The sequence below is a fragment of the Asterias rubens genome, chromosome 19 (assembly GCF_902459465.1).
Source record: "Asterias rubens chromosome 19, eAstRub1.3, whole genome shotgun sequence".
In the NCBI taxonomy this organism is placed as follows: domain Eukaryota; kingdom Metazoa; phylum Echinodermata; class Asteroidea; order Forcipulatida; family Asteriidae; genus Asterias; species Asterias rubens.
Genome location: NC_047080.1, coordinates 6,971,002 through 6,984,668, shown reverse-complemented (window position 1 = coordinate 6,984,668; position 13,667 = coordinate 6,971,002). Strand labels below are relative to the sequence as shown.

The 13,667-nt window shown below is 39.5% G+C and overlaps 1 protein-coding gene across 1 annotated transcript in view; it reads right to left on the bottom strand.

Moving 5' to 3' along the window:
• Positions 1-249: 249 nt before the first annotated feature.
• Positions 250-13,667, bottom strand: part of LOC117303226 (LIM/homeobox protein Awh-like) — a 34,662-nt gene continuing 21,244 nt past the window's right edge. The window contains exons 3-6 of the mRNA XM_033787370.1: positions 5,797-6,023; positions 3,282-3,472; positions 1,449-1,536; positions 250-818 (exon numbers count right to left, since the gene is read on the bottom strand). Of these exons, the coding sequence (XP_033643261.1) occupies positions 739-818; positions 1,449-1,536; positions 3,282-3,472; positions 5,797-6,023 (586 nt within the window). The 3' untranslated portion in view covers positions 250-738. The remainder of the gene's footprint in view (positions 819-1,448; positions 1,537-3,281; positions 3,473-5,796; positions 6,024-13,667) is intronic.

Here is a 13,667-nt window from a genome sequence, read left to right as displayed (position 1 = left end):
ATGAAAAGCATTTGAAACCGTTTGTTATCAACTGCATTTTGGTTGGAAGGATGTATAATATAATGATCCTCACGAAAATGCACGGTTTTCCTTAATCACACGGCACGCAATTTAACCCCACAAAATGGCCGACCGTGTTAGTTCGCAAAGTAAAGAGAAAACCACCCAATTTCGAGGCATTTTTGTGTGGATCATTACATTCTATACTCTTTCCAACCATAATATAATGCATTGCATAACAAACGGTTTCAAACGCTTTTCATGGACCAACTCGACCGATCCAAGGCAACGTGTCCCTTTAACTTCCAATAGTCCCAATGCTATTGTTTGGAGTTTCTGTTAAGTTTATTCACATGACTCTGCAGCGTATCCAAAATTGTTAAGGAAATTATCCCTCAGGTAAGTTGGAGGAACGTATTCATAAACAAAATTACAACAAAAAAGAGGAAGAGGGGAAAACTCCAGTCGGTAAATTTAAACGGTGTGTAAGACCACGGTGAAACGGAAACTTTGAGCACATCATGTAGGCATACTGTACTACAGTGAATATAATAAAGGGGTTGTGAGCACTTCTTGGTCAACATTTGCATGGTCTGAACAAGAAGAGGGTCAGTTTAATCATTAATAGATTATTTAATAGATTGCCTTTATCGTTGCGTTTAAACTTGTGGTGGTTTTTGCTCAAACCGAATTGAGTTTGTTTATGATGAAGAATCAGCAGCAGATGTTGGGTCTTGGTTACGAGGAGCAAGTAGAGACTTCTTTTATACACAAACAGTAAACAGTACCACATTTCCTGCATGTATCTCTCCTGGTATCTGCAAAAGAATTTAAATGAATAATAAGTGGTGAAGTCTTTTATAGTTATGGTCTTATAAGTGCACTGCAGCCATTCGATCGTATAGAGCGTTAACAAACCTTGGATGTCACAACCAGGGCTGAGAGTCATTACTAACCAAAAAGACTGAAACTTGGATACAACTTCAAAGGTATGTTGAAATGATTCCATTTCTACATTTTGGTAACCCCTGGGGTTATAGATTCCAAGGAGCTTTTGGAAACAGTATCCAAAGAACTAGAGAACTAGACCAATGAGTAGGATTTCTCTATTTGTGTAAAAAATATTGTCTGATTTTCTTCACCAGGCCGAAATAAAAAGTCTGAATTCAGCCAAAAGACTGAACAATCTCATCCCTGCACAACGTTTTGCTTAAGGACACAAGTGTCATGACTATGGATTCGAACCCATACTTTGATGATCAGCTGAACACCAGAGTTTGAATTCGGTGCGCTTAACCGCTCGGCCACAAAACTTCCTTAGTAACACCATGTAATTGTTTCTGTAGGTTTTAGGAGGTGAGATATTTTTGTACCAAATGATATATCTTTTGAGATTATTTTAATTATTATTATTATCCTTTAGCTCTCAGTGATGATGACAATATTACCTTCATCGCCAGATGCTGATCCATGAAATACGTCGCTTGGGGAATCCTTGTGCTTTTTTTGACGAGCACGTGAGTTCTGAAACCAAACCTGCAATATAATAAGCAGAATTCTACAATTATTACGCATGACAGATACACCCGATAACCCTTCTCAAATTGTTTAAAATTTGTATTTCAATTCTTCTTGGTTTAGGATATTTTTAAATGTGGCAGTTACGCAAACTAAAAGTAAACTTACACTGGCGTTTGATTAAAATTCCCATCATAATGGGAATGGGGAATGGGCATGGGTCCGAGCTCAAGGACCTGAGGGACGCCTCAATGAAAATGAGATCGTGTAACTGGAAGAAGTATGCCCCCTTTTGGGTGCACCACATGCGCTAATTCATCTGCCAAACCTATTATAGATGAAGCGTTATATTGGTTAAATGTGTAAACTGTAACGCTTTAATTTGGCTCTCAAGTCCGTCTACAATAGAATATTTCGAGAAGCAAACAATGTTTAGGCAGCCGACGCTCTGTTCTCCCTGTGGAATGCACCCTTCTAGAACTTTGTGAGAAGCAAACAATTTTTAGGCAGCCGACGCTCTGTTCTCCCTGTGGAATGCACCCTTCTAGAACTTTGTGAGAAGCAAACAATTTTTAGGCAGCCGACGCTCTGTTCTCCCTGTGGAATGCACCCTTCTAGAACTTTGTGAGAAGCAAACAATGTTTAGGCAGCCGACGCTCTGTTCTCCCTGTGGAATGCACCCTTCTAGAACTTTGTGAGAAGCAAACAATGTTTAGGCAGCCGACGCTCTGTTCTCCCTGTGGAATGCACCCTTCTAGGACTTTGTGAGAAGCAAACAATGTTTAGGCAGCCGACGCTCTGTTCTCCCTGTGGAATGCACCCTTCTAGAACTTTGTGAGAAGCAAACAATGTTTAGGCAGCCGACGCTCTGTTCTCCCTGTGGAATGCACCCTTCTAGAACTTTGTGAGAAGCAAACAATGTTTAGGCAGCCGACGCTCTGTTCTCCCTGTGGAATGCACCCTTCTAGGACTTTGTGAGAAGCAAACAATTTTTAGGCAGCCGACGCTCTGTTCTCCCTGTGGAATGCACCCTTCTAGAACTTTGTGAGAAGCACAACATATTATCCACTAGTTACGCATTATTTTGTAGAAGCTTTATTTTTAATAGGTGAAAAAATCGTACCCGAAAGCTTCAAATGGTTGCAGAACGTCGGGTTGCGTTATATGCGGCCGGTGTTGAGAAGAACCGCCCCCCCCCCCCAACCCAACACACGCACGCATGCGGAGTGTGTAGGAAGTGGACCAACAACAATTCAAGAACAAGTTTCTACATCACGATGTTGCGTATAAAGTGAAAACACTGATGTTGGACACCATGGCTATACTACAACGATACAAATGATGGAAGAGTCGCGGTGCACCGTGGAAGAGTCGTGGCCGAGCGGTTAAGAGCACCGAATTCACACGCTGGTATTTCTGATCAGCAGAAAGGGGGTTCGAATCCCCAGCCGTGACACTTGTGTCCTTAAGCAAGACAATTTTGCTTCATCCATTGCTTCGTCCATTGCTTCGTCCTTCGGATGGGACGTAAAGCCGTTGGTCACATTGGGATTGTGTTGTGTTACGCATGTAAACGAACCCAGTGCACTTAGCGACAAGCTGCTGTATGCGCTGTAGCACCTTATAAACCCTTATAATGTGCTAAATAATTGGAACTCTGAATTAATCACTGCTTTCTGAAAGTTTGTATATACTCAGCGCCTTGAGTACCTTATTTGGTAGATACGTGCACTACATAAGAATTGGATATCGTTATTACTTACTTGTGTAACCCTTTTGCTAAGGCCTGTTTGTTGGGCAATTCGCTCCAAGTCTTGACCGTCTGGATTACTATCTACGTTAAAGTTGGCTTGTAACACCTCCAACTGCTCCTCCGAGAACGTAGTCCTTATTCGCTTCGACTTATGAATGTGTCTGTTTTCGCCATTTTCACATCCATAAAAAGAGCCAGAATCTATACTAACACAAAAATTGTATAATTAACCTCACAATAATTTTACTTGTATGCATTTCCACAATCGATTAAAACAACCAAAGGAATGAGGCGATTTATTGAACAAATTGAGAAAGGTGCGATTATAAAACGATAAGGTCCTGGAATGGCATTTTTTATACATAACTATGTTACGAATTATTGTAGCCTTTTATTTTAGCCCTCAAAGTTTGCTTTATCGATTTCGATATCGCCCAGTAGTCAATACAGACGCAGGGGTGACACTGCACATCCTGATAATTAAGCAATAACGAATTCAAATGTATTTGGGTTCTAATTAGAATCTGTGAAGAACAGTGTCGTCTTCAGCAACAACAACCTTCGCGAAATGTTCCATTACTATAGACCAGAATTACACACGAAAATCTCTATTTAAGGGGGGGGGGGGTGAGCGGCATTGTTTAGTATCAATCAACAACCGACAGGTCACAATATTTGGCACATTTATGATTTTGTACACTTTTGCTCTCAAATTTTTCCAATATATTTTGAGGGCATACACACAATTATAATGTGCTCACATTCGGGTTTCGTGTTATTTAGTGGGGTGCACTCTATAGATGACGTTTCCTTCACTGTTTGACGGGATACAACATTCAGGACATTAAGATCAATTTAAGGATCTTATTTCTTCAGGAAATTTAGATTTGTGTTTAATCCGTTGCGAAATGGCTAGCTTAAACAAACGAACGGACGGACGGACGGACGCAAAAGTGTGGCAATTAAAAACGAATTAAAGTAATTTTAAATTACGACGCGGGATAACATTGTCAATGTACTTTACTTATTATTTATGTGTTAGTTTTTTTTTTCTTTCTTGAAAAAGAATGGGCCTTGAAACGTTCAAATGAAAAGGAGTTTTGTTATCGCACATAAAGCCCTATCCAATGTCCAGCCATACGCTGGCAGTACTGCACTGATATCTCTATTCAATACCATGTTGTCAAGGCCAAACACTGACATGCAGTGACATTTATCGTGTAATTGAAAGGTTGATCAAAATGATCAAAACGCAGCACTTGAATTTAAAAGAGTACGGACTGCCATTCTTACGTCTCAGACTCCTCTGATCATACTCCAAACATGGGTGATTTATTTGTGTAACAAAGGTGCTTCATCTAAATGTGTAACTAAAGGAACGTAACAATCCCGCTTAACCATATTAATAATTCAACATTAGGTACATCATTGGGAGCTCCTATTCAACTTCTTGTCACCCGCGGATGCAGTTATAACTTTCGTTTCAGGTAAAACGAAATCGTAAGCAAAGGCACCTCTCGGGGGCTTGGGGTCAAGTAGAAACGCACACAAAGTATAACTAGTTTTTTCTACACAAGTATTTCAGTCATGGGATCATTGGTTCCATCATCAGAAAGACTTGAACAAATTTAAAGTAAAATAAACCGAGCCAGTGTACTCGATTAAGACCTGATTGCATTATAGATTGCTATATGTCGATCTTGTTACTAATAATCAGATTAGCTTATATTAAATTAGTGCTTCGACGCTCGTAATTTTTAATGAAATAACATTTAGAAAGGAACTGCAAAATCTAAACTGTAACACTTGGCCTTTATAAGACATAATTTCGAAAGATGTATAAGAACCAGTTCATTATGGATTAAAACAGAAGCCACCTCTCCAAACTAAAGATATTACTTGAAGTGCTGGATCCGGCCCGTTCTGAATTCACCACGTAGCGTTGGACGACGACCGTGCCAGTAGATGTATAATATTATTATACATCTACTGGCACGGTACAGGATATTATTTTGATATGATGCCGTCGGGTCGAACTACGGTTTTTCGCGGTTTTTCAAGCTCGAACAACGAAGCCGAAAACGAAGCCGCAACATACGGCTTCGTTGTACGAGGTTGAAAAACCTCGATAAACCATGTTTCGACCCCACGGTATCAAGTATTGTATATCAAATACCAAGTACCGTGCCAGTAGATGTATAATATGCAGTTCGTCGTAAAGAGCCCTGGACAAGGCTAGGGGTTCACTGGTAAGCAAACACATCGGCTGCTCTCGAAAAGTAATAATTGAGATTAAAAAATAGTAATAACTGCTCTTGAAAAAAAAATAATAACAACATTTTGTAACAATTGAAACACTCTTTTTACCATGTGCCTTTGTCGTGAATGAATACAATTTAGGGTGACAATTCGTGTTCTCTTTCATAACCAGTGACGTAACAAGACGACCACGCCAAATCCAGTCATTGCAAATACGATAGCAGAGATCACTCCCTCACTCCAAGATTCCTTAAAGTTCAACTTACCATCTTTGCCACTACTTGATTGTAAACTGCCTTCGACCATTTCAAGGTAATGCGCTTTACATAGTACTTTGTTCTCTATCATAGCAAATTCTTCACCTGTAGAAAGTTGGCGCTTGCAGTCATCGCAGGCAAAACACGCGAGATGATAAACATGATTCTTAGCTCGGCGAACCCAATCACTCGAGTGGATAGTGCGTGCACAACCAGCACACTTAGTACTAAAGCTCCTAAACAAAATACAAATAAAATAGATGTTAAGTTTGCATCGGGGATAAAGAATATTAATTTGGGTTTTTACCCATACACCGATGTGCGTTAGCACTGTTTACACAGTACTTTCCCGAGTCTTGTGAACAAAGATAACATGCATATTACTCGGGTGGGAACCCACGACCCTTGCAATTCTAGAGCAGTGTCTTACCAACTAGACTACCGAGATGTCCCGGTAGCTAGAAGCAGTTCGAATCGACATTGGATTTGGGGGGCTAATCATCCTTCTTGCAGCTAAAAGAGAATAATGAAAGAAAAACACCATTGTTGCACAAGTTTGTGTGCTTTCAGATGCCTAAAAGGTTGTTTTTTAGGTCTGAGGTCTTAAGAGCACATAATTTAAGCTCTGCTGATTCTGTTCAGCAGAGTGTGGGTTCGAATCCAGGTCGTGACACTTGTGTCCCTGAGCAAGACACTCGACTATGATTGCTTGTACCATAACACCAATGGGTAGTATGGTTCTTGTGATTGATATAGCCGACGAGTTAATGCACATGCTGTGTACTCCCAAGAGAGCTGATAAGGTTTAAGGATTGATTTAAGGCCCAGTGACCAGCGGTAATAATTTGAAGCGCTTTGGGCCACCCTTTGGTAGTGAAAAAGCGCTATATAAAAACTTAAATTTATCAAAAAGATTAACAAATAGTTATTGTCATGATAAAAACATGAAATTTGTCTTCCCTGTGTAAAGGAGACTATACAATACATACAAGAAAGGCATAGCAAAAATAGACAACAAGAATAAAATTAAAATTTACAGATATATACAAATATAAAGATATAAATATGTGGGGAGCTTGTAAAAAGTACAACAATGAGAGTGAACCAAATTATCTCGACCATCTTCTGTTAAAAAGCTGAATTGCACTAGGGAGAAAAGAATCCTTAAACCTGTTGGTCTTTAGGCATAGTTGTCCGCTCCTGCCTGAGTGGTTTTGGATAATGTGAGGGTGCAGAGGGTGGCTGGGGTCGCAAATGATCTTATTGATTTGAGAAATGATACAATCGTCCATAATCTCCCACATGCCTTTAACGTCAGCTCCAATAATCCTGCTAGCTCGTTTAGTAATACGTTGGAGCTTCTTAGAGTTAAATTGGGAGAGGGAATTAAACCAACAGACACAACAAAAGCTTAAAATAGATTGAATTGTACTTTAAAATTAAAAAAGCTTAAGAATATTCGTGTTTACGTTAAACGATTTCAATTTCCTTAAAAAGTAAAGCCGTTGATTAGATCTTTTATACACATGGGTAGTATTTGCATTCCAGTTTAGTTTGCTATCAATAAATGTAACCAAATACTTCAACTCTTTGACAATCTCAACAGATTCTTCCTTGATTGTAACAGGTTCAATAGTGTTTGCAGTTTTACGGAAATCAAACACAATTTCTTTAGTTTTGTTTACATTCAGAACTAGATAATTGTTTTCGCACCAAACAAGAAACTTAGTTATTTCATTTCTGTACCCAACCTCATCATTATTTGTAATGAGCCCTGTTAGGTCTGTGTCGTCTGCATATTTGGTAAGAACACATTGATTATTATCTAAAAGGAAGTCACTGGTATACATAAAAAATAACAATGGTGACAAAACACAACCTTGGGGAACACCTGTGCTAATGTGAGTGGTGTTGGAAAACGTGTTGGCAAATCTGACCCTTTGTGTCCTAAAATTTAAAAAAATCAGCAATCCAGAGGGCAAGATGTGGGTTAATGTTCATATTTAGCAATTTACTTCGAAGAATATGTAGTTTAATGGTGTTAAAAGCTGATGAAAAATCAATGAACAAGGTACGCACATAGGTTTTAGGTTTGTCGAGATGTTCGTAAGTATTATGCAATAATGTAGCTAAGGCATCCGATACACCACGGTTTGCCCGGTAGGCAAACTGAAAAGGGTCCAACAAGTTATAAGTTTCATCTAAAAGTACATCTTTAATAATATGTTCGAAACATTTCATCACGGTGGCTGTGAGAGCAATTGGTCTAAAGTCATTTAACTCCTTTGGCTTTGGCATCTTGGGGACAGGAGTGATGGTCGATGCTTCCAAAAGTTGTCTAAAGATTTCAGCCAGTTCTTTACAGCAGGTTTTAAGGATCCTTCCAGAGATCCCGTCTGGTCCTGCAGCTTTATTGGGTTTGATATTAATTTTTGAAAGACTTTTCAACTTGGGCAGTTGTCAGCAGAGTTCTATTGTTATCATTGATGTTCGAAGCAAATGTAGCACACAGTTGATCTTTAGCTAGGTCATGGAGAGGGCTATTGTTATCAAACTGCCGGTAGAATTGGTTCAAGTCGTTCAAGTATTCTTTTGGATCTCCTTGAGGACCAGCCCATTTGTTACTATTTCCATAACCTGTGATGTCTTTCATGGCATTCCATCCACTTTTGGGGTCACCATCATTAAACTTTCTTTCAAGTTTCTTGCCATACTGTTTCTTGCAGAGACGGATTTGTTCTTTGATTTCCGAATTTAACTCACGTTTCACTTGATCCTCATTATTGTAATGTGCCCGATGCTTTTGTTTTATGAGATGACGAACTTCTTTATTTAGCCAGTTTTTATTGTTGGGGTAAATTTTAACTTCAATTTCTGGGATGACTAGGTTTTCACAGAACTTTATGTAGTCAGTGATGACATCAGTAGTTTGATCAATTGAAGCAGGGTCTATAAAGATGTTCCAATTCGTGGTTTCAAAACAGCATCGTAAGGTTTCGATGTTCTGTTTGTCCCATTTCTTGACCTTTTTGATGACTGGTTTTGTTTGCTTAAGTTTCTGTTTATATTTTGGAAGCAGGTGAACCATGTCATGATCAAACATGCCGAGAGGTGCCTTTCCATATGCCCGATATGCAGCAGGAATGTTTCCATAACACTTGTCAAGAGTACGTTGACCTCTGGTGGGAATGTCCACATATTGGAAATAGTGGGGCATCACTGGTTCAAGATCACAATGGTTGAAATCACCTGTTATTATGTTAACTGCATCGGGTGATTTATTTTCCAGTTGGAGTATAATCCTTGCGATTGTGGCCACAGCATTGTTAGCATCAGCTTGAGGTGGAACGTAAACAACAGTCACAAAGATCTGAGGGAATTCTCTTGGTAGATAAAATGGTCGTAGCCCCACCGTTATAAGCTCGATATCAGGCGAGCAAAGTTTTTCTTTAATACAGATGTTAGTACACCACTTACGATTCACGTAAATGCAGACTCAACCGCCAATAGTTTTTCCCGATTCTTGGGTTCTGTCCATGCGTTCACATATGAAGCCATCAATATCAGTCGAAGTATGCATATCATTAAACCGGGTTTCACTGAAGCACATAAAACTGCAATCTCTATACTCGTGTAAGTACTTTGTATTTGCATTAAGTTCATCAAGTTTATTACAGAGAGAACGGGCATTATCGGTAATAATTGTCGGAAGTGGTGGATTTAGCTTCCGTCTTTGGAGACGCACTCGTAGTCCACCTTTCTTTTCCCGTTTGCGTGGTTTCCGTAGCAATTCCTCTGGAATATCAAAACTGGGTGTGGCAGAAGCTGCTGGTGACCCGCGGAAATTCAATAGTTCATTTCGTGTGTATTCAATGCGTGCATGTTGTAATGGCCACTCGCATTCATACGTAGACTCGGAGGAGAGTGTAAAAACACTGCTAAAAATGCTCGAAACACATTACTAAGATGGTGTAGATCCAAAACAGTTTTGCTCTATCTGCCATATTTAAGTGGACGGACAACCCAAACGTTAAAGGGACTTACCGGCCGAATTGGGCTATTTGGGCTGCAAAATAGACTAAGATATGACTTCAACGGTCTTCCAGGAATTAAGAAGAACAGTCCTTAAAAAAAATCATCAAATTTAGCCGTTTTTGAGCATTTAAAGACAAAAATTTGATTGATTATGTCAAAACTTAGGAATACCGCATTTTGTTATATTGACGGTGTTATTGTGTGAGTAGCTTTACAAAGAAGAAAAAAGGATAACAAAAACAAGAGCCCCGATCGTAAAAAAGGACAGGTGAATAAGAATTTTGTAAAAGGTTGAAACAAAAATAATGATAAAACAAAATTTCATCAAAGCATTATTTTGTCAAAAAAGTATAATTTTTTAATTCTGTTAATGAAGTGTTATTTTTGAGATTGTTGAGGTATTATTTGGTTCTGTTCCAAGCTATGCAGATACTCAGCTACGCTTAATCCAAGATACAATTAGGTTCCAGTTTCACTATAATCAAAAGGTACGCTTTCAATACCGAGTCAAGCTAGGCTTACGTTTCATACGCAGCTACGTTTACGTATTCCTTCAAGTTACGCTATAATATCAACAGGTACGTTTTCAAGCCCGAGTCAAGCTACGCTTACGTTCCAAGATATGTTTACGTTCCAAAAGATAAGGTTACGTTCTAAGCTACACAGCTACTCAGCTACGCTTACATTCCAAGTTTTGCTTGCGTTCCTTCAAGTTACGCTATAATAACAAAAGGTACGCTTTCAATCCTAAGTCAAGTTACGCTTACGTTCCATACGCAGCTACGTTTACGTTCCAAAATACCCAGCTATGCTTACATTCCCAAAAATATGGTTACGTTCCAAAAGATATGGTTACGTTCCAAGCTACATAGCTTCTCAGCTACGCGCAATCCAAGATACAATTAGGTTCCAGTTACGCTATAATCAAAAGGTATGCTTTCAATCCCGAGTCAAGCTAGGCTTACGTTTCATACACAGCTACGTTTACGTTCCAAAATACCCAGCTACGCTTACGTACCAAGATATGCTTACGTTCCAAAAAATATGGTTATACGTTCCAAAAGAAATGGTTACGTTTCAAGCTACGCAGCTACTCAGCTACGCTTATACAATCAAACTTGATATGTTTAGGTTCCAGTTACGCTATAATCAAAAGGTACGCTTTCAATCCCGAGTCAAGCTAGGCTTACGTTTCAAGATTTGCAGCTACGCTTACGTTTCAAAATACATTCTCACAAGGACACTTTTGAATCCCTCAAGTTGCACTCCCCCCCCCCCCCCCGAGATAAAACAATATTTCACTGAACAGGGCCCATTGATCAGTTTCATCTATTTAGCAGAAAATACTGCTAACAAATTTTCTTTACTGTTTAAAAATTTAGTCGGGCACCAGCCAAAAGTTTTCAAATTTAATTAAAATTTGGCTGGTAATCAGTTTCAGCTTTGCAATACTATTTTGTGCTAAGCAAATTTTGTGCCACTATGAAGGCATTATGAAATTGGGTCCTGGCACGTCGGGAGCACGTAACGCCACGATCGCATTCCAAACTGCATCATGGCTGTGCGGTAGTATGCCTAGTTTATTGGGGCCAGGAATGCTTTATTTACTTGTCCCTGTCCCATCATATTCTGGGTTAGTTTCTTTGTGTTCTTCGTGACGATCTTTGGATGTACGTCGAAGCACGAAGGTCTACCTCCATCGTCGAAGGATTTGCCTGATCCGTTTATGCTGGTTGTATGGATATACTGGATCCTTATGCTGCGTCATAGTAAACGTTGCTATAAACAAAGCACCAGTCTACTTACAACATTGTGCGACAATTTCACGAAGATTTGACAGTTGCAACGGCTGGAAACACTTATACGCTGGCCTTATACTGCTTTGGTTTTTTAAAATCGTTTTTCGCTAAATACGTGACATTTTGATGATTTTTTTTTTACAGCAACCATCTATAAAAACATTATTTATGATTCTACACCCCTAAATTGCGTAAACGGTGAGCCTGTGTGTCCCTTTAAGGAAACACAGACGATAAGGTGAAAATAGCAGAAATAAGGCAAAAAGTACAGAATTTTTTTTACACAGGGTGGACGTCACAGAGCAGCGCCCTCTATGTTATTTACAAGTTAGTTTTTATGCTTACAATTATTTTGAGTGTCAAGTGCCTTTAATGTGTTTTTTATTCTGGCAGAAACAATGGAAAGTGCACGCCCAGTGGCAACTCAATTGCCACCAGACAGCACATATTATTCAAAGCTATAGTGTCGGGGCATGTGTCAGATGCAATTGTGTCCACCATGCAGTATTGTTATACCTCGGTAACAAATTGTGAAGTTTGATTGGTCGAGAACCAATCACGTGTACAAACACAAAGACGCATATTACATGGCTTGGGGTCTCGTAACGTGAATAGTGATGTACACCGGTGTACATCACCTTGATAATTCCCAGCGTTGGTCGATTTCTAGTACTGTGTACGAACCACCGGCGGGTTCGAGGGAACAGTGAGGAATTGTTTCTTATTTGAACTGTTCGTCTACTTATTAAACTATGCATACTCCGTCGTAATAATGTTGTGACAACATAACTTTGAGAAGAGGAATGACATCGTACCAAGGTATAACAAAACAATTGTTGCACGCTGTGTGATTTGGTTTCGCCTCGGGTGCCATTTGCCCCCTCCTCGGGCTGACAAAACGCCATGGATCACGTCACAGCGTGCAACAATTGTATACTGTCCGCTCTGGAAACTTTTGCATATGCAATTGTGTCCGGGGCTAGTATACAAAACCATCCGACGTACAAGAAAGCCAACATAGGGAGATAAGCTGCACGTTCCGCGTGAACGTGAACGTCAGAAAAATGTGTCGTTAAAATCTCAACAGAACCAAGAACCACTTTGAGCTTTATTTTTATTTGTCCGATGTCATAGCCCACCTGAGAGGAGAATTTCAAGCCCGTAGAACGCCATCGAAGCACAACGGAGGTCGTCGTATGCAAACGACCACACTTTGTCGGCATACGTTTTGCGTCACATAAATTCACGCACGTCAAAACGGGGACCCTTTCTATGCCGCCTTTTCTTCTAAGCACTCGGGTCAGTGCGGCAGGGAAACTAGAAGGCCAATACTGCCAGTTATGACTATTTACCCCATCAATTGTTGGGTTTCTACCAGGCTAATTAGCTGAACCCCCATCTTACACCCGGCCCAACCTGTGGTGAAGCCATCAATTTACAAAACTAAGTTATACACTACTAACATGCTGTTTTTTCATGGTTAATTGTATTATAACAAGTTATGAATAATAAATGAGCGTATTTTTTATCAATAAGGCTTCTGAGGTTTTGGGGTTTTGTTTTTTACCCACGTGCAAATTACAATAAAATCGTAATTTCTAGAAATGTTCCTAAAAGGCGCACGTCCACTTCAACCTTCCACAGTTTTTTGTATCCCCTCTGTTGTCATGTAAAAATCATATGATCTTGTAATTGAAGTAGTGAAGTATGGCAGACAACAAACGCAAAGAACTTTCAGGGTTTTTTAAGTGTTTTTATCAACCATTTTAGCTAGGCATATTTTGTGTTTAGTCTAAAGGTAAGATTTTCTACTAAAATTATAGATTATCTAAAATATCAACCAGACAGGCTACGATTTGTCCCATCTTTGCAGGAGATTGAAGATTATGTTGTATACTTTCATGAAAGCTAAACATTATGTCATTGCGTTTTGTAAACAAAAAGTTACGCGGCGGGAATATTTGTAACGCGCATGCAATCAGCCCAAAGTGTGGCGACGTCAACCAGAAACAACACATTTAATTGTTTTGACAATATTAAAGCCGG